Genomic DNA, 22,216 nt, shown 5'->3' on the forward strand with positions numbered 1-22,216 from the left:
AAGAAGCTGTAGAGAAAATTTGAATAGTTGTGTGAAAAGGAAAGTAGTGTTTGGGAAAGCTTGTTTTTAGTGGAAAAGTGACAAGAGATTAGGGAAAAGTAGCCAAATTAAATGAAAGTCCAAGCATTAAAAATGTATAAAATTAAGTAGTAGAAGTGGCCTGAGATTACTGTATAGATCCTTCTAGTTTAAAGCTGGAAGAAAAAAAATATATATATATATATATACACACACACAAATCCTTGTATGCATTGCATTTAGACATCTAAAATTATTTGTTGGAAGAATACATTACTGAATTTAATTACGTGTATGTGTAAAAGCTTGAAAAAAATCCTGTTTCAGCCCCTCTAAGTTTTCTATTGAATTTAAGTATACTTTAGTGATTGAAATGTCCTTTTCTATAAATTGACAATTTGTGTTATTGTTAAGTTGCAACAATTATCCATATCTGGAGTTCTAAAATTGGAGTCCTTAGACTCCTAAGGAACCATAGTGTTTATCAGATTCTCCAAGTTTCCTAAGAAACTGATCTTAGGACAAATTATTATAGGAAATGTCACCTATTAGTTAATGTCAAATCATAAGGGGATCAGAAATTACAACTATGTAAAGAATTTGTGCATATGTGTGAATAGGCCACGTAAATATGTTTTAGACTTTTTGCCAGCGTGGTGAGAGACCCCCTCTTCTGGAAGAGAAGCAGTCGGGGTCCCCATCAGATGCAGTGGCTCACACTCTGGGGCAGTGCTTCTCTAACATTGGGTTCAAAGCACTAATCCCAAGTTTTGGGTCCTCATTTCTAGGAACCAGATCTTAGAATGAAATTTCCTATACAAAAGGAAGAGTGTAAGTATGTCCAAAAGAATGCCTGGCAGGTGATATAATTTATAATGAAAATGTCTGATGGGTTGTTTTTAGAGAGAGATTTTTATTTTCCTAAGTAACTATAAAAACCAAGTTACATAGTTGGCATGCAGTGACAAATAAAAGTAGCAGCTGTGCCTTTTATTTGGAGCAAGTTCTTTAGGGGCAGTGGTTTTTCTATTAGGTGTTGGGCAAATAGCACATGACTTTTCTTGTTGATCTGGTATCAATTACCATCTGAACAGCTGCTACGTTGCCAGTTGCAACAACTAGAAATAAACCTATATCCTGAATAATCTTTGAAATTATTTATTTTTTGTTATTTTGTTTGTGGGAGGCATAAACATTTTATTTTATTGCATAAAATATGCTTGTTGTAAAATCTATTGATAGAAAACTGTTGTAAGTATATAAAAAGAAATATTCACATTTTACTGTACTTACTATGTATATTTAGAAGTCTTAAGGAAAATATTTAATTAGAAATAATCAATACTGAATGAAAATAAGTATTTATACTATAAATATGTACAATTATTTAGCTATTACAATTTATGTGTTTAAATGAACTTTTCTGGACTAGAGTAATACCAACTTGAAAATTTTGCCTATCAAATTTCACTTAGATCAGTTGACCTAATACAGCTTTTATAATTTTAAGAAGAGATTCATTTATCTAAAGGGTTTAAAATCTAGTAATCTATAAAATACGGATTTGCTAATGAAAGGATCAACTCAAACTTTAACCAGTGTGTTCCAGTGAACTTTACATAACCCCCTGATACCAACAGAGGGATTAGTTATAGATTTTCCCAATTGGCTTCTTACTTTCATGTCTAGCCAGTGATAACACGAACAAAACTGATGTACTAAAAAATCTCTTTTTAAAACTTAATCCACAGACTCAGTTTGGAATTTCCTTTGGGAATGTGTTTCATTCATTAATGATTAATAGAGCTTCTTAAGTGACAGAATATGCACCAGGAAGTTTTCACTAAATGAAATATTGATTCAGCCCTTGACTAGGAGGAGCCCAGCTGGAAAAACTAATGCTGAGATCTCACAGTGTCCTTATACTTCGTCTCCAGCATGAATCAACTCGTTACAGCACTGTCTAACATATTTATCATAGGCTCTCATAAGACTGCATTTGAATTCAAGCTCAATCCATGCACTACTAACTTACACAAATCTGACTACTGTTCCTTAAGAAAAATTAAGAAAAAATGTTTAAGTAGAACACAAACTCCAGTCTAGGTATTTATTATATAATTCAAAAATTTCAAGACATTGTCACACTCTTAAAGATCCAAGCAAACTAAATTTTTACATCCAAAAGAAGTTCAAAATATTCTGACTGAAATAAACTGGTTTTTTTTAAAATATAAAGATGATGAATATAACATCAGCATAATCTAAATGTAAATATTCAAGACCTATTGACCCACATTCTTTAGAATTATTGTATGTAGCTAAAATATTGTACATAATGATATCTATATCAATAACCATGTCCAGAATATAGTATTTGATGATAAAATGATTATTTTGCCCCTTGCTGATCTGGTGTCAATATCTCAACAGCTCCACACAATGCCAGCTGCAACACGTAGAAATAAATCTAATGTCCTGTATTATCTTTGAATTTATTTTTCAGTTCTTTGGTCATCTGGAGCATAAATGCTTATTTTGTTAAATAAAATATTTGTGGTAAAATACAGATATGTCTCTTAGTCTGATAAAGCAAATTCTTATATTTTTGCCTGTTGGATTGTATTAGATTTTCTTAGTTAAAATCACTCTTCATTCTAACTATCAATTACTTCTGAATAGAAAACTGATTTTTTCCATATATTTGGTATGTACTCTTAATTTTTAGAGTTACAGGAATAGTCTTCTAAGAAATATTCATATCATTTATATAAAACCAATGGCAATGTTAACCAGTGACATATTACTGGAATATAACTGCTCAAGACCAAAATATCACTTATTTTAGCAAATTCTCCTGATACTGTTGATATATAGAGTTTGCTACAAGTTTTCATGCAAGCTATATTTTGGTAAATTTCAGACAATTTGCAAATGATTAGAATTTCAGAGGTTATTTTTTTTTTAACTTTAAACCTGTCATCTCTGATTTTAGCATAACATGTTGTAGTCTACTTTCTTCCCAATGCAGTGATTTTATTCTTTAAGGTGCACTAGAAAGTCTATATACTAAAAATACAGATTCCCCTGAACCCACCAGTAGAGATCTTTGTGTAGCTGAATACTGCATTTTAAAAGGCATCTTCAGTACCACTGATGGAGTAGGTGAAAGACAGTCTCTTCAGAAACACCACCCTGCAGGGTTGGAGTCACACAGAGGGATCTAGCTTGAATTCCTGTCTCAGTGGATTTAGAGAGTGACTAAGAAAAAGAATAGGTGTGTTTGACCCTGAGGTTCTCATGTTAGCAACATGAGCATTGCCTTCCTTTTGCTGACACCTCCTCATTTAACCAAATTGAGACCTGAAAGATGGCTGCTCAGGAGTGTCTCATAGGGGTCACTGCATCTGCACTACCACTGTGGGTCCAGCATCCTGGTGAAAAGTTCTGTGCTTACAACAGCTTACTGAAATGATTATACCCTAGAAGAAAAGAAAATCAACTTTACCTAACTCCTAAGAAATCCAACTAATAACAAGATAATATACGATATTAATTTTCCTTTGTAAGATACACCTGTTTCAAAGTCTAGTGCCTGTCATTGGCCCATCCCATTCCTTCTGCTAGTCAAGTCCACTCTGAAGACCAGGGTATCAGATAGAAATTTGCTTGGTGCCCAAAGAATTAGAACCGTTGGCTATTCTCAAGAACTATTTACATCAAATTATTAAAGCTTTGTATTTGCTCTTCTATAATTTGGGAAATTTAATCCAAAGAAACAGAACCAGTAATACAATCAGATCGTCTTTTTTAAGCTGGATGGAACACCAATACAGTCTTAACTTTCATTACCATTTATTATTACATCTCAAAAATCATTATTTCATACCTGACATTTTATAATTATAATTAAATAAGTTATTTTGACATTGCAGTTGTGTCTTGAAGAAAAGTTTACTGGGTGTTTTGATAAAGATTTAGAATTCACTAAGTTGAGATGGATCCACCTTGTTTGCCAAAATCCTGTCATCTCTCAAAAATAATTACTTGATTGACTGCAATTTTAGTAAAAAGTTTCACTTCATAACAAAATAAAAGAAAAGAAAGAGAGAAAGAAGAAAGATTGATTTAGAATATAATGTAGCTTCCTTACTACTGTAATAAACTGGCAGGGTGGAATATGGATAGTCAATTCTCCATTGTATTTTTATTATTCTCAGCTTCAATTTCAGAGAGTAACCTTCCCCTGCTTTGAAGAGAACCTCAGTTAAAGATTTCATGTTTTATTTGATATTATACTTTTGAGGTGAATACCTCTGATTACCTCATCACTTATTATGAATAAATGTTATCTCAGTGTAACATTCTGCTTTTGAACCATATCTTAAAGTGAATCTAACCAGAAACACAATGTATGCTGTTTGTTTAACCTTTTGTGGTAAATGTGGTAGGTAGTTTATGATTTGGCAAGCATTTCTAGCTCCAAGCCTCCTAAAAAAGTTCAAAATATGTGGGTTCAAATTTTCTTAATTAGTCTAAACTCTTTATTAGCAAAGCATTAAGCTTTTATCTGTTTCTTAATGTTGTAAAACATCTGATAATTACCCTGAAGAACCAAATCTAATCCTTTTAACACTTTCCCTATTAAATGTCTGTAAGGAGAAAACGAAAACGCATTACTTCTGGAGTGGTGGAGGGGTGATGGACCACTTCCTCCATTAAAAAAATGTAATTAAATGGATTTATCAATCCTGACTCTACAGTCTAGGTAGAAGAAATAACTGAAGCTGGGGCTCTGACTGGAGTTTTCCTTCTTAACTCTTAGTATTTTAGTCATCTTACCTTGCCAACCTTTATTTAGTGTTCAGGAACTCTTTGTTTTGTTTTTTAATTAATAAACTTTATTTTTTAGAGAAATTTTAGGTCAATAGCAAAATTGAACGTAAAGTACAGAGAGTTCCCACATACCCCCGTCCCTACACACACAGACTCCCTGTCAAAATTCTGCACCAAAGTGGTACACCTTTTACAATCAGTGAACCTACACTGACCCATCATTATCACCCGAAGTCCATAGTTTACTTTGGGGTTCCCTCTTGGTGTTCTACATTCCAAGGTTTTGGCAAATGTGTAATGACATGTATCTACCATATAGTATTATATGGAAGAGTTGTACTGCCCTAAAAATCCTCTGTGCTTTGCCTGTTCATCTCCTCCTCTATTTTAACCCCTGGCAACCATTAATTTTTTTGTCTTCATAGTTTTGCTTTTTTCCCAGACTGTAATGCCATTGGAATCATAATACTGTATATAGCCTTTTCATATTGGCTTTTTCCACTTAGTAATATGCACTTAAGTTTCTTACTTGTTTGTTCATGGCTTGATAGTTCATTTCTTTTTAGTATTAAATAATATTACATTGCATGGATGTATTGCAGTTTGTCAGTTCACCTACTGAAGGACATCTTGATTGCTTTCAAGTTTTGGCTAATACAAATAAAGCTGCTGTAAACATCTGTGGGCAGCTTTTTGTGTGGACATAAGTTTTCAATTCATTTGGGTAAATACCAAGGAGCCTGACTGCTAGATCGAATGGTAAAAATATGTTAACCACCAAACTGTCTTCCAAAGTGTCTCTACCATTTTTGAATTACCACCAGCACTTAATGAGAATTCCCATTTCTCCACATCCTCACCAGCATTTGATGTTTTCAGTGTTTTGGACTGTAGACATTTTAATACAGAGCTAATGGTATCTCATTACAATTTGAAATTCCTTAATTAATGCTTATTTGCCATCCTTTCTTTGGTGAGATGTCTTTTAAGGTCTTTGGCTCATTTTTGAGACATTCATTTCTCTTAGTTTTAAGAATACTTTGTATATTTTGAATAATAGTCTTGTATCAGATGTGTCTTTTGTAAATACTTTCTTCTAATGTATGACATATTCTCTTTACAGTGTCCCTAGGAGCAGGAATTTTTAATTTTAAGGAATTTCAACTCATCAATAATTTTTTCACAGATATGTCTTTGGTATTGTACCTAAAAAGTTATTCCCATAACCAAGGTCATCTAGATTTTCTTCTATTTAACTTCTAGGAGTTTCAAGGTTTTGCATTTTGCTTTTAGGTTTGTGATCCGTTTTGAGCTAATTTTTGTGAAAGGTGAGAGGTCTGTGTCTAGATTTTATTTTTCATGTGGGTGTTCAGTTGTTCTAGCACCAGTAGTTGAAAGGATTATCTTTTCTTCTTGTGTTGTGTTTGCTTTTTTGTCAAAGATCAGTTTACTGTATTATGTGGGTGTATTTCTGTGTTCTCTCTTCTGTTCCACTGATCTACTTGTCTATTTTTGGCTGTTACCACGTTTTCTTGGTTACTGTAGCTTCATAGGTAAATCTTGAAGTCAGGTAGTGTTAGTCTTCCAACTTTGCTCTTCTCCTTCAAAATTAAGTAGACTCTCAGCATGTGTTGCCTCTTCATATAAACTTTAGAATCAGTTGTTGATATCCACAAAATATCTTGCTGGTATTTTACTGGAATTGTATTTTATCCATAGATCAAGTTGGGAAAAACTGACTTCTTGACAATATTGAATCTTCTTATCCATGAAGATTTTTCATGGGATGTTTTTCCATTTGTTTAGTCTTCTTTGATATCTTTTGTCAGTGATTGGTAGTTTTCCTCATAGGAACTGTTAGTTTTTCACTAAGGAGTTTTACCCATTCGAGAAGTCTATTTTGCCCCTGTGACCATCAATAGCCTTGTTAAAAGCCCAGGCTCTTCTTGTGAAAGGCTTGGGAAGTACTTCTAAGTGGCTAGGCTTGGTGGACCACTCTTGCTTTCTGACCTAGTTTTTCACAGCATTGCTCTTTTAAATTGATATATACTTTTGCTCATTTCTTATTTTTAATATATTATAATAGATTGTATTATATATAATATAATATATAGTGTACCCCTTTTTCTGAGTAAGTAAAATATATATTATATAATATATATTAAATATATAATAGATTTTATTATATTATAATAGATTTTTATTATAATCCTTGAATTATAATTCAAGGAGAAATATTATCATTTTGGATTTTTCAGATCATGAAAATCATGGTAATCACCACCTCGCTTGTTTTAGCCCAACTCTTACTATATTTTATTGAGACTCAATCAGAACTCATATGTATTTCTGAAATAAACAGCAACTTATTTTAATTATATTATTTTTAAAGGAGTGTGTCTGATACTGTGCTTCTCATAATGCAGCCTTTTATTTACTCGCAGCCCAAGTTTCCAACTGCTTGAATTTCCCATTTGTATTTTAGAAGAAAATGGTTAAATGTGTGTCAAAAACTCTAAAACTTACTTTGTACATGATATGATACCATACATTTAAAAAATTAATTTAACAGTATATTTTCTCTGCAAAATCAATAATGGCTTCTGAACTATACTCTGTGCTTATATTAAGTAATAGGCATATAATTATTTTAGATATAAACTCTCCTTTTCAAGATTAATTATTTTCCTGTTTCCAATAGGCATTCTCTACTTAAAATATTACCTGCTCTAAGAATCCTAAATGATGAAATGCTAACCTCTTATTCAGAAAGTCACACTGAAGAACACTATCAACTAGAATTAGAGCATTTCCTGGTACTTTGTCGGTCCCAGATTAGAGAATTTAATTTACTAACTGAGAAATATATTACTGGAAAAGGGTAAGACTGTTATCTTTCCCTTGTTATAATTAAAAAATATAATGCAATTTATACATATGTTTAAAAATTATTCTCATTAATACAGTCATACTCTTTTGGATTAGTACAGTGTGTTTCAGGGATATTTTTGCTTTAAAAAAGAACTTCTAGGCACCATCTTTTTTATTATTTGAAATGTATTAATATGTATATTGAATATAATTTAAAACATAATTTAAATGTTAAACTAGATAAGAGATAAGATGATGTTAAATGTTAAATTAGATAAGAATTGAAAGCATGATGATGGTTTTAAGACAAGGTGCAAACATTCGGTTGGTTATACAATTAATTCAACAATTATTGATGGGCAAGACACATAATAAGCTAAGTATTACACTTACCCTTAAAAAATTCACAGATTACTTTAAGGGAAAATTAGATAAATAGTTACAACAGAGCAAGGTAATTTTATAAAGCATATAATATTTATATATATATTTATAACATGTAAAGTATCATGTTACACATATATTTGTATATTAAGGTATTATAGGAATGCAGTAGAGAAAAGGAGTCATCACATGCATATATTTGGAAGGCAGAAGCTGGAAAGTAGAGTCCTAAAAGAAAAAAATCAATGGAAGAGAATTTCCCATTCCTCACCCTGAATTCTGGAAGCATTACAACTGATGTTTTTAAAACTGTATTTTCTAATTTATATAGCTCCAGAAAACACAAATTAAAAAGGAAAATTATTTTATATTTCACTTCTGATGAAACGGAGCTTCCAAATGGCTAGACTTAATTATTAGATTACATACTTAAATTATTGCTATTTTACTTTCATACATGCTTATTCTATGTGAGAGTTGGTTTTTCTATTTAAATGTTTTTGAATATAGTCTATTCAGGTTATAAATAAATGTTACAGCTTTAAAAATTGTTCCAATTGTTATAATGTATAGTTTTAAAAAAATACTAAGGTTTTTCACATTTATCTTTCCAGAAATCTAAACGTATAACAATCTACAATTTTTATATGAAGGTGACTCTTGACACTTCTTATACTGAAATTTAGATTCCTCAGTTCTTTGGATAATTGACTGTCATTGCAACTTAAAGTTTCAATTTGGAATGGAAAATAGACTCTGTTCTTTATGTTTAACCATAAAATGGTGGTGAATTCAACACCTAACCAGAAACAATTGACATCCAATATTGAATTGAACCTTTTCTGCATTATTAGTCTAGAAAATGAATAAAACACAAAATATCAAAAATATATCAGAGGAACCTATGCTAATGTCTAATAATTACCTTTGTGGACATATGAACTGTCTACCTCTACATTTTAGGAAATGATAGTTCCTTTCATTTTGTTTGGTGTAGTTAAATCCAACAATTGTTCAAGAGAATCACAAGCATTTATGTCTTAAAGTATTTGAATTCTCTTTGCAATGGATTCTTTTTCCAGAGAAATTGGGAATAAAAACTTTCCCATAGGTTCTTTGTTTAAAAGTCCAATACAAATATTTTGCATGGCAAAAGTCAACGTACAAAGTACTTTTAACTTTGTTTCATAAATAACTTCTCCAAATTTAGGCAGCCATGATTTCTCATGTTTGTGGTAGTAAAAGCATGGATTTTTCTCATTCATTTGTACCAAAAATACCTAGAATAAAAATGGTTCTAAAACTTCCAGACATTTTGTCTGGATTGATGGATTGAAATTAACTAAACAAATATTTTCAGATTTTGTTGGAAATGAGATCAATTTTAATATAAACAACCAGAAATAAATTTTTAATGAATGCTGTAGTAAAGTTTAATATTCATGTCAGGCCACACAGGGACATTTTCAAAACCTGTACAAGTTTTAATACCTGCTGATATAATTCTTCTTATTAAACATCCTCATTATTTATTTGCTCAGAAATATATTCACCTTGGATGCTGCAGAAAATCTCTGCCATTATTTTAAGAAATTGATGACACTTAGTAATGAATGTCGATGTGCACATGAACAAGGGGATGTGAGTATCACCAAGAGAGGTGGATCAGAAGCCCAGCAAAATCATCTGGCTCTTACAAACAGTGACAGCATACTGCAAAACACAGTCCCTTACTCTTGTGTGAATGAACATAAACTGGATTCACCAGGTATTTCTGAAAAATGGAAAGAATCTGGCACTAGTCACTCCCCATTAACCAGCCTCTCCTTATCTGAAGATACTGAAGGAAGAAATCATTCAAAAATAGTAGGCGAGAAAAGAGAAGACATCAAGGCAAGCAGTATCCCCACCAAAAGAGTCCCATTCATGGAAACAGTCACGACAAGGTGTCTGCTGGAGAACTGTCAAAATGTTGAACATCCTGAAAAAATGTAAGATTTATAGATCATTTTTCTTTTGCAGTTGTATTTTATTATTTTTTGGCTTAGTCATTATTACCAAATGGTAACTGGGTAAAGGACTTAATCAGTATTATATTTCATGTTAATTCCCTTAATTATGTTTTTATGATATGTACAAATTATTAACTACAGTGCAGATTAACTTGGTTGAATTTTGACAGGTTCTGGTTTAATTGACTATTTAATTTAAAATGAGTACGTGTGAAATTATTTTTTCTGCCCTCTAATCTCTAAATAATTAAAATGAATTTTAAGGAGAAAAGAAATAACCACATTATTCTAAAAAATACTATAAAGACCTCTCACATGACAGTCTTATGACATGCTTCCAGGGAAGGTCAGAAAATTTTCCCTGCGCGTGCCTTTTCTCAAATTCCTTCAGCTTAAAATAGTCAGTATGCCAAGGCACCATATTTGGGTAATGTTAACCAGGACACCCCAAATATTTCCTATTTGAATCCTATTAGCTCCAAACACTCCAGACCTTGCTCATGAAATTTCAGACAAATAACATTTAGAATTTCTTAATCCATGATAAATAAAATAGCCAAATGATAATAATAAGGAAGGATGAAGGACTGAAAATACACACATACCAAAAATCTAAAGAATAAAGGGAAAAGAAAATGTCTATCCACTTGCCGAACCTTGCCATTCAGTGATTCAGGAAGATTCACCGTCATTGTGTAGGTGTTTCCTAAGTATGATTTATATGTGTTCTTATGCTAAGGGCATTTTTATCATCATTATTTTTCCAAAAAAGAGATGATGATGATGATGATGACGATGATGATGATGATGGTGGTGATGACTGTTATAATCTGAGCTGTTTTTCTCAACATGGAGAGCACCCTCCATTAAGGAAGCCCTAAAGTCAGCTTCTCTACCTGCTTTCACTGCCTTCTGCATGATGAAAAGCATGGTGTCACTGAGGAAAGTTTCCCTCATCTATCTCTTTATTTTCTCCCTTGGGAAATTTTGATGATAGTGGGCCAAGGAATTCAAGTACTCAAAGACTAGTCAGCTTTACAAGAAAGTCACCATTCCAGTCAGTGAATCTTGTATGTATCTGTAGAGAAATAAAAGATGCTGTCTCAGGTTAAATGTGTTTTCTTACAAACCCTTCATTCTTTACCAGTTATACATTACAAATACATTTTCAGATGCTTTTCTTTATCACCTAAATACATATTATAGTGTCTTAAAATTCCCTAACTCTTTTTTGTTCAAAAGATGAAGGAATGAGTTAATGGTTAAATAACCAAACATGAATTAATTCCATAGCAAAATCTGCTAAGTTCTGTTTACCCTAGAAGGAGGAAAAGATTTGTTGAAATACATTTTTCCCATTTATTAGAAGTACGAGGAGTTTATTTTAAGCAAGAAAGAAGTTTTATCCACTGACTTTAATTTTCTATTCATAGCCAAATAGATTGAAGGATTTCTCAGGCTTTAGGTAAATGGTGATGATGATGATAACAACATTAATAACAATAAAAAAATAGTACCTCATTCCTTTCTAATCTCCCACAAATATATTTCTATGAGAAAAAAAAATGTATGGTCATGCCTGGCAGTTTATCACTTAATTCCACTTTGCCTTAAAGTCACTGTTATGAGGAATGAAAAAAAATCCATTGGGTTTGGCAATTATAAAATTATTGAAAACTGTTTCAAGGGAGCCCGAGGAAGGTGGATATGCAAGAGTCACTTGTCCTTTGGATGCCTTTTAAACTAAACTCGGAAGTTTGAAGGGCGATCAAGACAATAATTAGCACTTTGACTATACTCTGTATCTTGGTAATATTCCTGCAATAATCTGCGTGGGGAAAGGAAAACATACAATTACAAAGAGTTAAATGATCAAGCAAACTGAGAACCCACTTAAAGTTAATGTACATGATTAGTCAGACTTTGCTAGTGTTGCTGGGGGAGCCTGTGGGGATGTGAGAAAAACACAGTGTTGATTGATTCTGTACCTGAAACTGGCAAATAGATGTAGGCTGGAAAAATGTTAGAATTTACTACTGGGCTTGTAAGGGTGTGATTTAAGTATTTGTCCATGGGTAGGGAGCAGAGTGTAGCTAGCAAGACCTGATGGGTCCTTTTACAGTGAAGTGGGACCCTCCTTCCTCTCAAAACCTAATCTCTTCGCTGTGAACAAGGTCCCATCCTCTCTTGCCAACTCAACACTGGCTCCTACATTTGTCCCCCTCTTTTGCATTGCCACTCCCCCCTCCCCTACTGGTTCAGCATCTTCAGTATCATACAAAATCTCAGTAATACCTTCTTCCTTAAAAGAAACAGACAAAAATCCCCAGTACTCATACCCCTAAGTTACTGGCCCATCTCTCTTCTTCAGATTTGAAGGTTTCATACTATTTTTACTTCTGTGACTATTGTTAAAAAAAAATGGGTCTTATTTTTAAATAATGCTTTATATAGTCTATGTTTGTAAGTAAATATAGCTTATGAGGACCTCTTATCTACAACTGCGTCTTTACGGGTAATAAATTTTTTTTCTCCTCCAAATAGTGTGGCAGCTCTGGTAATCCAGGCATACTGGCGTGGTTACATTGTGCGCAGACAGGTTCATCTCTCTACAAAGCTACGTACTGCTGCAGTAGGACCCCTGACATCCCCGCCAAATTCCTGCATCGAAAATCAAACAAATTTAAAGAAAGAAGAAATAAAAAACACTGTGAATATCCTAGAACAGAGGGAGAAGGCTGCTATTGTTATTCAGGTTAGTTTTAATCTTTTGGTGAAATAATCAATCATGAGAGATGTATTAGTTATCTTTCACTGGGTTATTCTGTGTAACAGGCAATCCCCAAATCTTAGTGGTTTTCAAATACATGGATATATTTCTTATTCACGTGACCTGTAGGCTGCAGGCTGGCTGTGCTTCTGCCTGGTATCTAGGCTGAAGAAGTCGTCTGTAATTTGTAAATACTGTTCTTATGACTGAGGGTCAAGCTGGACCACGCAATCATATTAAAACTTCCCTTCAGATGTGTCAGTTGCCACATTTGCCACTAGCATTTGATTAGTTAAAGCAGGTCTCACATAACATTGTAAACTGACTATTCTGTAATTAAAAAAACAAAGCAGGTCTCACTTGGCCTAATCTATAGCTATTTCTAGCAGCATGTTGAAAAATCTACTAAAATAATTGTTAAAGTCCTTCGAATACCCATTTAACTTAAAAATTCAGAAAGCAACCAGTGAATAGACTTGATTCAGCCTCACCAAGACCAGATTTCAAAATGACATTCCACCTAATCACATTCTTCCTTTTATTTATTCACTCATCAAATATTTTTTAGAACGTGCTGTTTGTCAAGCACTATTTTAGGCTCAGGAGACATAAATGGGAAGAAAACATACAAGATCTCTTCCCTCATGGAGTTCGTGTCCTGGTGGAAGAAGCAGACAAATTAAATAAGTACATAAAATAAGGTCTGGAAATTCATAGTACTACACCTGAATTGAATGATAATAACTAAAAAAAAAAATTTATGTTTCCCTTTATTCATTCATTTAGTAACTATGACTTGACACAAAATTTTACTAGCTTACATTATTTGGATCTGCAGATAAATCAGATAATATGTTACTGATAAGTACTAAGAGGAAAGATAAAGCAGGGAAAGCAAGATAGGAGGATCAAAGGAAAATTAATCATGTTAGGCAGGATGGATGTGGAAGCCCAGGAAAGGTGGCACTGCAGCGAGAGATAAGCCATGGGACACCTGGGGGAAGAATATTCTAGGCAGCAGAGTATCAGATTCAAAGGCACTGATTTAGGACTATACCCGCAGTGCTTACAGAGCAGTAGGAAGTTGCAGAGTGCAGCAGCAGAAGTGGTAAGAAAGTCACATTCCAGAATATATGTGGACTTATCTTGGAGGTATACGTATGTACTCTGAAGGTTGAGCTGATGGTATTAGTACGTGGGGATATGGTTTTTGAAAGACAGGGAGGAGTCAGTGATGCCTCCAAGGTATTGGCAAAGGCAACTGGAAAGACAGCCTTAAAATTAAGTTGATGGGTTTTGCCGTTAAAGCCATAAATTTCAAGAGAATTATCTTTGCTATGGTTCTAATGAATATTTTTAGTGTTTCAGTTGACTTAGCTTGGACTGTACTCCTCAGGGCAATGCACAGACAAAGCTGTTACTGATGCCTGAATGGTGCTGGGAGTGGAGGGAGGGCAATGGATTCAAGGAAACTCTGAGGAAAAGAAAGGAACCTCAGTTACCATCTCAAAATATTGTTCTGCTACATGGGGAATGAAAATGTCACACAGCCCAAACTCCCTCCTGTCATCAGTGGATGAGCAATACATTTTGCTGCATTGATAGTAAATGGATATTAAACTTTTGCTTCATTCCATTCAATAAAGCGAAGTTCATTACTTTATGATTAACAGCCTCGTTCAGTATCTGATATATGTGTTCAATGTCCTTTTGTTAAGTTTGTCTCTGTAACAAAGGTAAGCATAGTTCAGCCTTCCTTTGCAACTTAGAACAAGTCTTTTTGGACGTACATCATGGTACTTAAAATCTTGAAATCAACTCAACTTCATTTTCTCTTCTGAGTATAATCATCTGGTTTCTTAAACTACTCGTCTTAAAATGTGAATTCCAGGCTGCCTAACCATCCTGGAGAGCAGAGTAGAAATACCCTGGGCTTTAGAAGGAGCAAAATGAAAGATTTCCTGAAGGAGGTGGTGGAGACGGCTCTCTGCCCACCAAAACCCACAGTCTCTTCTTCCTAGCAGACATCAGTCTAGATATTCCAGCTTCCCTTGCACTTTAGTGGCCCTTTTTCTGAGTAAGTGAAACCTATGTGCACCACTTCATGTCTGGCCCATGAAACCTCCCTCAGACTTTTCCTTCATATTCTTTTCCTTTTCTGGTTGGCTGAAATAAAAGTCTTTGGGGCTTCCTTGGACACTGTCTGTTGGGATTGCAGAGTTGCAAAGCCAGGATACCTGAATCACTTTTGGTAAGGTGCTGCTCAATGTCTTGTTCACCCTCTCAGTGCTTGTTATGTGATCAGGAAATAAATTATTGTTTTTGAGTTATTATACATTTTTGAATGTTTTTATTATGGCACTTAGCTTACCCTAACTAATACAAAGAATGTAAGATACAACTTGAGAAATAGACAGGGCTTGATGTAACTAGGTAAGAGGATGGAACCCAGGTATAAAGGATACTGGGAGTTAAACAACTTAGAATTCATATTCCTGGTATCATAAGAAGTTATAGTGCAACTAGACTACCATAAGGGGCAGAGTATAAAGAGAATATAGGAGGAAAATGATCAGAGATGCATGAACAATTTTAACAAGAAACAAATGTGTGATATGTTCTGGGATTGGGAGTTAATGGTAGTTAGAAAAGGAAAAGACGTCAGGTTTGTCTAATACAGACACAAGTCAGAATTGATAGAAGGCCACAGAATTGATTTGAATATATGAGAAAGAAAAATGTAGATCATAAAATCATAAATGAATTATGGGGAGAAAATTAAAACCTTGACATGAGTAAATAAGTTAGAAGAAAAATCTGAACATTACTTACTACACATTTTGAAAACTTGTTTTTATTGAAATATCATCGATTTACAATGTGTTAATTTATGGTGTACAGCATAGTGATTCAGTTGCACATATATATTGCTTTGCATACTTTTTCATTATAAGTTATTACAAGATGTTGAATATAATTTCCTGTGATATACAGTAAGACCTTGCTGTTTATCTATTTTATGTATAGTAGTTAGTCTCTCCCAGTTTATCCCTTCCCACCCTCTTCCCCCACTGGTAACCATAAGTTTGTTTTCTATATCTGTGAGTCTGTTTCTGTTTTATGAATAAGTTCATTTGTGCCTTTTTCTTAAGATTCCACATATGAGTGATGTCATACAGTATTTCTTCTTTCTCTCTGGGGCTTACTTCACTTAGAATGAGAATCTCCATGTCCATCCATTTTACTGCAAATGACATTATTTCATTTTTTTTATGGCTGAGTAGCATTCCATTGTGTATGTATATATCTTCTTTATCCAGTCATCTGTCAGTGGACATTTAGTTAGCTTCCATGTCGTGGCTATTGTATATAGTGCTGCTATGAACACTGGGGTACAGGTATCTTTTTGAATTAGAATTTCCTCCAGATATATGCCCAGGAGTGGGATTGCTGGATCATATAGTAAGTCTATTTTCATTTTTTAAGGAATCTCCATACTGTTTTCCATAATAGCTGCACCAAACTGCATTCCCACCAGTAGTGAAGGAGAGTTCCCTTTTCTCCACACCCTCTCTGGTATTTATTTTTTGTGGACTTTTTAATGGTGGGTATTCTGATTGGTGTGAGGTGATACCTCATTGTAGTTTTGATTTGCATTTCTCTGTTACTTAGCAATTTAGAGCATTTTTTCATGTGCCTATTGACCATTTGTATGTCTTCATTGGAGAAACGTTTGTTTAGGTCTTCTACCATTTTTTGATTGGGTTGTTATTGAGTCTGTTATTGAATTATGTGAGCTGTTTGTATATTCTAGAAAGTAAGGCCTTGTCAGTCACATTGTTTGCAAGTATTTTCTCTTTTTCTGTAGATTGTCTTTTCATTTTGTTTACAGTTTCCTTTGCTGTGCAAAAGTTTATAAGTTTAATTAGGTCCCATTTGTTTATTTTTGCTCTTGTTTCTATTGCCCGCATAGCCTGCCCTAGGAGAACATTGCTAAGATTTATGTTGGAGAAAGTTTTGCCTGTTTTCTTTTAAGAAGTTCATAGTGTCTTGTCTTATGTTTAAGTCTTTAAGCCACTGTTACACATTTATATTACCTTTATTTCTCATAAACTGAATAGAGGTGGCTGGGACTTGAATTCTAACCCTCTGCAGATTCATGAGGGAGGTATCTACATGTGTCACATCAGAAAAATGCACATCATGCATCACGGTCTAGAACTTTGCAGAAGTCTTATCCCTAATGTGTTGGGCTGGATTATATATAAGGTATAATAAATCAATACTTTGTTCTTATCACTGAAGATCTGTATTAAAGAATTCCCTTTATACTCTCTTCTCCCTAGGTCTGCACCTTATCTTGATATCTTATCATTATGTTGGTATAAGAAAAAGGGGAGTGGGTACGGATACATGAGGAAGAGAAGATGATCTGACCAAAAAAGAGAATCAGTGGAAAGAAGGCTTGTTTCCCTAATGCTTAGAACCTTGCTAGAACAGGGTCAGGGAAGAAGGGCTATGAAGGGTGCCTCCCCAGCATGGAGAAGTTACACACCCATTTGTCGTGTCAGAGAGAAAGCCTTTTGAAAGGTAACAAGGAACCAAGAGAGAATAAGTGCCAGATAAAGAAATCAAAAAAGAGAGGAGTTTTTAAAAATCCCAAAATGAAGGGTACTATAGGCTGAATGTTTGTGTTCTCCACAAAATTCATCATATTGAAACTTAATCCCCAATGTGATGATATTTGGAGGTGGAGCCTTTGAGAGGTGAGTATATCATGATGGTGGAGCCCCCATGAGTGGAATTAGTCCCCTTATTAAAGAGACTCCAGAGAGCTCTCTAGTCCCCACCACTATGTGCGGACACAGTGAGGAGACAGCCGTCTGTGAACCAGGAACCTGCTCTCAGCAGACAATGAATCTGTCAGTGCCTGGGTCTTAGACTCCCTAGCCTCCTCCGGAACTGGAAGAAGTAAATGTTTGTTATTTAAAAGCCACCAAGTCTATGGTATTTTTGTTACTCCAGCCCCTAAGCAGACCAAGACAAAAGGGGGAAAATCACAAATATTATGTTTCCCTCCAAGGTAGCTAGCTTACACATGCCAGTCACCCACAGCACGTGACATGCCCAGGTCTGTAATAACAGCCCGCCTACAGGGGACTGATAAAGAGGGCGGAAAGCTGATGGTGTTCTCCACCCTAGGCAAGTTTAAAAGAGAAAGTTCTCTTTCTCAGGCAGTACTTTTAATGATGTTCCTCATCACACAAAGATGTCCTCTCTTCTGTTTTTACCATTTAATACTGTTGAAATTCTTAATTCATATTAACATCCTTTCTCCTCAGATTAGAAGAGCTTTGAAATCTCTTGAGCAGTTGTAATTTATTCATAGCAAGTTAGAAAATAGTAGAATATTATTTCTATACTAAAATTCATGTTAAGAGGCAAAAATGATTTAAATTTAATTAACTATAGTTTTTGAACTTTCTGCAGTATTTAATTTCACACTTTTTTTTGTTCGATAAACTAAGAAGTAAATAGAATTGTCAAAAACAAGGGGACAAGGAAATTGGCGAAATAATATTTAATGAATGCCTTCTATGTGACAATTATGTGTTCATCACTGTACATAAATGTATATACATTCTTCCTACTCCCTTTCCTGCCTTTGAGTCTATGCCAAAGGCCAGTGATGGTGGCTGACTCCCTTGCTGTAACCTGTTTTCTCTCACTTGTGCAGTCCTTGTTTATTTTCACTATGTATGTTCTTGTGTGTACACACACACACACACACACACACATACATAGATACATGCCCAACTAGAAGTGGGTCATCTTATGTGATTGCTTTGGGAAGCCTATTTGACTATCTCTGGTTGGCCCTCAGTTAGAAGTAGGGACAAGAAATAGAGAAGTTGGCAGTCATTGACCAAGTCTTAACCATTCTTGGCTAATTGTTGTGACTTGGCTTGCTAGGCTGTTTGCTGCAGAGATTGTGTGTGACTTCTACTGTCATATATGCTCTGACAATTATGTTTGTATATTCCTCTTCTCAATATAATTTTTTTTCAGAATAACAATACCAATTTTATTACTAACAATATAATTACTGAAAACATATTTAAGGTAACTTTTGTAATTAAATTTATCTTTTGAGTGTATTTCACTAGGATTATAATAGTCAAATCTATTTTAAAGTCACTTTAAGTAACTTCTATGTAGTTATGCCCATAGCAGAAAATATATTTTTATATTTTCTCAGGAATTTCTTTTCATTTCATATTAATTTATTTTATGGTTATCTCATGCACGGGCACAATTCCAAAGTCAAATGTAAGCAAGGTGTATTCAGAGAAGTCTGTCTTCTATTGCTGTACCTTCTACCCTGTTTTCTACCTCTATAAGTAACAATTTTTAAAATTAATTTTATGCTTTATGCTTTCACTTTTCAAATATTAGCTACCGACTATACCTGTATATTTAAATATTTAGGTTTATATAATATATTTGTTTCTTATCCATTTTATATGGTTTTTCATAGATAAATGGAAGCGTGCAATACACACTTACTTCGCATCCTGGAGCTTACTCCCTACCCGTATATAACGATACTCATTTTTTAAAAGCTCCCACATTCTTGGAGTTATAGTTAGGAAATCTTTTCCTACTCCAATTTTATTGATGAATCTGAATGTTTTTAATTCTGTTATATGTGCTTGGTTTATTTAAAGATGAAATTAGTTCATTGTTAAGGGCCAGAATACCAAGTCTCTAATATGGTCATTTATATATGTAGAAGTTTTCCTAAATGTGTGTTAGTTTATTTTATACACAATCATTTGAAAATTAGCAAAATTGGTTTTCCTCTGTATCTCTTTCTTCTTAATTTAGAGTGGGTCCTGGAGGAATTGTCAGATAATTGATTGGTTGACCTACATGTGCAGTTGAGGGAGTTTGAAAGATTCTTTTCTGCTTACCACAAGGAAAGTCTCCTGAGATTCAGAACTTTAGACACAAGCAGTCGTTCCATTTATCTTGCAGTTTTAAGTGTCACATAAAGTTCAAAAAACAGATTATTGAGCCATTAAACTAAGGTCTAAGATGTTTTATCTTCCTAATGGGATAACACAGAGAATCTGGTTTGGAGTTTGATCTATAACCTTGTATAACATGCTTTAAATTTTTGTTTAGGCAGTTTGGAAGGGCTTTCTTTTGCGAAAAAAACTGACAAGGGCTCTTGAGGCTATTAAGAATGAAGAATCTGAAGAAGAATATGAAGAAATAGATTTAGAAGATTTTACATTTGATGAAGTAAGTGCCAACTACAACATATAAATATGGTCTTAAAATATTTTAGTGTACTGTTTTGGATCTAAACCAGTTTCTAAGATTTTTATCCTCTTAATACTGTGTTGCAGATTTTTTTCAAATCACACTCAAAAATGTATGCTTCTAATTTTTTAAATCTGCTTCATCTATGGCACAGGCTTTTACAGTGTGTAAACATGGTTATAGAATATTTACAAGAATTTCTGTGTATTCTTCAACCGGATTTACACAATGTTTTATCAATTATTCTTCATTAAGTATAACTCTAAGCTTATTTATGTCCTCTTGAGCAACCATTAGTAGTTCTTTGTTGCCTAGCAAAATGATAACACTCTCCTTAAATTGTTACTGAAGTATTCCACAACAAGGCAGCAAACTCTAGAAACATCTTCGCCACTTCCACCAGTGGCGTCCGTATGCTCTAGCCACACTGAGCATCTTCTTACTGGACAGAGCACTTACTTGTATTTTACATCCTTAGTTCTGCACATTCTGTTCCCTCTTCTCTAGACAGTTAAATCCCCATCACCAACACTTAGATTAAGATATAGAATATATGACTATCTATCCCCAGAAGACTTCCTCATGTCTGCATAGCATTCACACCTCCATCATCATAGATTAGTTTTGCCTAGTTTTGAGCTTCCTGTAAGTGGAATCATCCAGTATGTACTCTTTTTTTTTTCACATAATATTATGTCTGTGAGATTAATCTATGTGGTTGAGTGTAGCTGTATATTTACCATTCTTTGATTATACTACATTTTAATCTATTATTTGAATATACCACTGTCCTACTATTGTTGGATTATTTGTTACTGAGTTATTTCTAGTATTGTCTATTATGCCTAAAGATGCTATGAATGTTTTTGTACACGTCATTTGATGTGCATACTCAAATTTCTTTTGGGAATTGAATTTCTGTGTCATAACGTTTACCTATGTTTAGTAGATAGTACCTGATAGTATTCCAAAGTGATTGTATCAGTCTACAGTCCTATCAGCAAAATATGAGTTTCAGAGGAGTTCTATCCTCACCAACACTTTGTGTTTTCACGTCTTTTTCTCATTCCAGGAGATCTGTAATGTGTTTCTAGCTGTTTTAATTTGCATTTCTCTCATAACTAATAATGTTGAGTACTTTTTCATATGTTTACTGGCCATTTGGATATTTGGATTTGTGACATGATCAACCATTTGTACATTTGTAAGTTGGGTTGTATATCTTTTTTCTTATTGATTTGTAGGCGTTCTTTATATATTCTGAATACAGAGAATATATTTTTCCTTGTTTTCCTTGTTTTTCCTTACAAATGTCTTCTCTAAATTCTGGAATTTACCTTTTCTCTCTTTATGGTTTATTTTGATGAACAGAATATTTCTAATTTTAAATTAAAAATAAGAGTTTTTAATCATTGTGACGTACAAGAAATTTTTACTTGCTCATATGTCATTAGGATATTCTAGAAACTTTATTATCTTAACTTCCAATATTTAAGTCTGTGGTTACATCTGGAATTAATTTTTGGCTGCAGTGTGAGGAAGGGGTCAAGATCCCCTTCAGACACACATATCTGGTTATCTTATGGGCTCAGGACCACTTGTTGCACAGCCAGTACGTTTCACAATGGATGAGTGGAAACTTTGTTCGAATTTGGGAAACTGCGTGGATTCTCTTAATTTTTCTCATCATTCTGTTCTTATCCTTATGTCACTACTTTAATTAATGTATAATCTATAATAAGTTTTGTTATCTAGTTTTATAAGAGCTCCAACTTGGTTTTTCCTCTCCAAGAAAGAACTACTACTACTATTGCTACTGTTGACCTGTTTTATTTATGTATGAATTTTAGACTCATCCTGTCAATCTGCACAGTATACAGTAGGATTTTCTCTGAGATTGCAGTGAATCTATGAGTCAATTTGGGAGAACTGATATTTTTAGGATATTAAATTTTTACATTCATGAATGTAGACTAATTTCATCATTTATTTAAGC

The 22,216-nt window shown here is 33.8% G+C and overlaps 1 protein-coding gene across 1 annotated transcript in view; it reads left to right on the forward strand.

Annotated features, from left to right (window-relative positions):
* LRRIQ1 (leucine rich repeats and IQ motif containing 1) overlaps positions 1–22,216 on the forward strand; it is a 171,021-nt gene that overhangs the window by 58,563 nt on the left and 90,242 nt on the right. Inside the window, exons 15-18 of the mRNA XM_010975087.3 lie at positions 7,556–7,735; positions 9,651–10,100; positions 12,666–12,876; positions 20,080–20,199. Coding sequence (XP_010973389.3) covers positions 7,556–7,735; positions 9,651–10,100; positions 12,666–12,876; positions 20,080–20,199 — 961 coding nt within the window. The remainder of the gene's footprint in view (positions 1–7,555; positions 7,736–9,650; positions 10,101–12,665; positions 12,877–20,079; positions 20,200–22,216) is intronic.

Source organism: Camelus dromedarius, chromosome 11 (assembly GCF_036321535.1).
Source record: "Camelus dromedarius isolate mCamDro1 chromosome 11, mCamDro1.pat, whole genome shotgun sequence".
Lineage (NCBI taxonomy): Eukaryota > Metazoa > Chordata > Mammalia > Artiodactyla > Camelidae > Camelus > Camelus dromedarius.